The following is a 3,802-nucleotide window of genomic DNA, read 5'->3' as shown; positions in this document are numbered from 1 at the left end:
TTAGTAATTTTTGTTCTTTAAGATGAATGTGCAAAAAGTCATTTTTGAAGGAATGTAAAAAATAGTAATATTTTTAAGGAATTATAAAGTAATTTCTCAAATTTTTGTACGGTTTGGATAACCTTCGAATTCGAAAACTAGACGCAGGCGAGAGAGTGCGAGACAACCGAGGTTGGGGACTATGATAATGTACGACCATGCCTATATTCCCTTTTAAAAGTTTAAAGTCAACCGTACCTTTAAATTCAATACTTTCATATTCCGATCCACGTGGCCTTTTCCCATTTGTCGTAGTAAATCTAAAAAACTTTTTGGTGAACCAATAGAGCGTTGACACACAAAATAATTTTTTTCCAAATAGATGAAATACGTAATATATGATGGAAGAAAAAAAATTTAATGTATGATTAAATAATTATTTTTATCATTGTTTTTTTTAATATTTTAACTCTCAATGTGTTACTTTAGAGCAAAAAGGTCTATTTACGAATGAAAACAATTAGCTAATAAATAGTTAACGCTTTAAAACAAAATTCTTTGAAAATTTGAGAATTAAAATGCTTAAAAAAATAAAAATTGAAGCCACTATTCGATCAAATGTTACGTACCTTCTTGTTCTAAAATAAAATGTTGAGACCAAGGTATTCCAAAAATAAAAATCGAAATGACAATTTTAAAGAAGGATAAAATACACAAACAGTCCATCGATTATTAAAAGTTACAAAACGATTGTCGGACTATAGAATGTTATTTTGTAGTCACTTGACTATTAAAAGTTACAAAATGGTTACTCGACTATTCATTATGTTCCAAACTTGTCATTTTTCGTTAAAAAATTGGGTTGAATGTTAACATGATAATTAGGATATGAAAGTCGTTTGAGATTTTGGGATCATATTTTTATCATATTACAATCAACAAGTTAACGTTCAGCTCAGGATACGGTCAACTTTTTAACAGAAAAGGATGAGTTTGGAACATAATGAATAGTCGGGTGACCATTTTGTAACTTTTAATAGTCGAGTGACTCAACAAATCAACACTTCATAGTTGGAGGACCATTTTATAACTTTTAATAATAGAGAGACTTATTAAAACCGTATCCTATAATCCGAGACCATTTGTGTTTATCCTTTAGTAAATTTTGGGGCTAATTTTGATATTCTGCCAATTCATAAATCCAGACTTCCTCCCACGTCACCGATCTTGGTGATCTCATATGTAATAAACTAATTCAGCAATTCCCAGCCGTGGGATCATAGCCCCTACCTTTCTTCTTCCTCCCATCTTCATTTCCTTTTAAACCCTACAACCTCTCATCACTCTACCTTCACAACAACAGTCCCTCTCTTTTCCCTCGAACAAAAGAAAGAGAAAAAGAGCTTCGAATTTCAATGGCGGCTAATGAAACTCAAGGTCCTCCCCGGGATCAACAATCTTTACTCCCAGACTATCCTCAGGTATTTGAGGTTTACCCAGAAGTTTTTTTTGGGTCTTGTTCGTCGTTTTATGTTATCTTATTTTCCGTTTTCGGTTTGCTTTTTGCAGATGATTTTGGATGCCATAGACGCATTGAACGAGAAAGCCGGGTCGAATAAGTCAACAATAGCGAAGCACATCGAGTCGACTCACTCGGATCTCCCAGCGGCTCACGCCACTGTACTCTCCCACCACCTCAACAAGATGAAAAACGGCGGTCAAATCGTGATGGTAAAGAACAATTACATGAGGCCCGACCCCAATGCTCCACCCAAGCGTGGCCGTGGCCGTCCTCCTAAGCCCAAAACTCCCCTTCCACCCGGCGCCGTCGTCTCTCCGCCTAGACCACGTGGTCGTCCTCCCAAAGACCCGTCTGCTTCGCCTAAGCCCAAGACCCCCGTCAGCACCGGACGGCCACGCGGACGCCCCCCGAAGATTGCTAAAGCAACACCGGCGATCGCCCCTCCACCACCTGGAGTTAAGCGAGGCCGCGGTCGACCGCCGAAGGTGTAACCCCACGGTGGCTTCTCAAGTAAAGCGCTGGAGCTTAAAGTAAAAGGCGAAGTTAGCATGACTTCATCTTTTAGTTCTCTTCTCCACTGATCGATTCTTTAGGCCTTTTCTTCTTCAATTTTAATTATTTTTTGGGTTTGAAATCAACGTGGGAACTGGGAAAAAAAGTATTGTTATCTATTGAAACAGGGTTTAGATTTGTAGCTTAACTCGTGATTTGCATGTAAATCAGTGATGTTGTATTTTTTGCCTGTATTTAGAGTTTGGAATTGTGTTTACATATTTTCGTAGAGGAATCTTTCTTTCTTTTAATTTAAATCAAATGGGGTGAAAGTGAAACTTTACATATAATCATTCTGTAATAAAATATTGTAGCGACTTTTCCTTTTGGGAGCACGCCTGTAATAAAAAAACCTAATTGTTATCCTTAACTAATATAAATAAATTATTTGAATAAATGATATAAAAAATAAATTTTAAGATTAAATGGAATATAATGTTGAAAACACGACATTAGACGTATTAAAATCGTTACGATCAACATTTAGTTCTTGTAATTTTTTTATTGAATGAATCATAAATCTTTTAACCTTAATCAATGATGTACCTAGACGGGGTGTAGGGAAGCAGTCGCCTCTATAATTATAAAATTATTATATATTTTAAAAAAATTTAATATATTTTTTTATTAAAATTCTATTTTTATTCTTCTAAAATTTTATAAATTTATATTTATGTTTAACTTAAAATTTTGTGTTCGAGCCTTCATACCTCTTAGAGTGCGTTTGGTTCACGGAATGTAAGATTACCAGTGGGAATAAAAGATTACCAGTGGGAATAAAAGATTACCAGTGGGAATAAAAGATTACCAGGGAATAGCCTTCATACCTATTAGGGTGCGTTTGGTTCACGGAATGTAAGATTACCAGTGGGAATAAAAGATTACCAGAGAATAGGATTACTGAGAATGTTATATTTTGTGTTTGGTTGGTTTAGCAGGAATGTAAGATTACCATGTTTGGTTAAATGAATAAAATATTATTAAAATGTATATTTGACCAAATTGTCCTTATTATATATTTGTTTTATTAACAAATTGGAAATTATTTATATATTTTCTTTTAAAAAAATAAATTCATAAAATTTATATAATTTTTTTTCAAATTAAAATATAAAAAAGTTTAATGAAAGAGTAAAATTTTATTTTAACCCTTGAACTTCATATAAAATTTTAATTATAGATTTTATTTTATAAATCTAAAATAGTTTAAGAATAAATTTGTAATTTAACCTTCGTAGAATTTTGATTATTCAATGACAGAATAAAGATATTTTTTAAAGAAAAAAAATTAAGGGCATTTTAGTCAAAAACATCGGTAATCCAACAATACCTAAGAAAATAGATGTAATGACATTCGAGACCAATTAAACAGGAGAATATAGATTTTATTCTAATAAAAATCTCATATTCTTCCAATCAAACTCACCCTTATTTTACTTCGTCTCCGGCTCTTGCAAACCCCATGAAATGAAATCCGCATTGAAAGCTCCCGATGCAGTCTTTAACGCCTCTGATCTGAAAATGATTGTACGGTTTGGATAACATCGTATCCGTATGAGGCAGTCAATGGTACTGTACGATCATGAATACTAGTACCTTAAAGTAGGGACGACTTAAAATCTTATGTTAATTTAAATTTATAAAATTTCAAACGAGGAATAAAATTTTAAGAAATAAAAATAAATTTTTAATAAAAAATATATAGAAAAAAATTTAAAATTATATTTTAGATTTTTAGGGACCATCCCA

The 3,802-nt window shown here is 32.8% G+C and overlaps 1 protein-coding gene across 1 annotated transcript; it reads left to right on the top strand.

Moving 5' to 3' along the window:
• Positions 1-1,274: 1,274 nt before the first annotated feature.
• On the top strand, positions 1,275-2,245 carry LOC120209243 (HMG-Y-related protein B-like). Its single transcript, XM_039208298.1, has 2 exons — positions 1,275-1,460; positions 1,549-2,245. Exons 1-2 carry the CDS (start codon positions 1,395-1,397, stop codon positions 1,990-1,992), a joined length of 510 nt encoding a protein of 169 aa, XP_039064229.1. The 5' UTR covers positions 1,275-1,394; the 3' UTR covers positions 1,993-2,245.
• The last annotated feature ends 1,557 nt before the right edge of the window (positions 2,246-3,802 follow it).

Source organism: Hibiscus syriacus, unplaced genomic scaffold (assembly GCF_006381635.1).
Source record: "Hibiscus syriacus cultivar Baekdansim isolate YM2019G1 unplaced genomic scaffold, ASM638163v2 tig00018481_pilon, whole genome shotgun sequence".
NCBI lineage: Eukaryota > Viridiplantae > Streptophyta > Magnoliopsida > Malvales > Malvaceae > Hibiscus > Hibiscus syriacus.
Note: the sequence above shows the minus strand (reverse complement) of the source record. Positions and strands in the feature narration are given on the sequence as shown.

What these genes read in the sequence shown, in the direction of transcription:
- LOC120209243 (XM_039208298.1), top strand. Translation starts at nt 1,395, where the DNA reads ATGGCGGCTAATGAAACTCAAGGTCCTCCCCGGGATCAACAATCTTTA. An exon ending in TACTCCCAGACTATCCTCAG is followed by an intron (nt 1,461 to 1,548) that starts GTATTTGAGGTT and finishes TGCTTTTTGCAG; the next exon opens with ATGATTTTGGATGCCATAGA.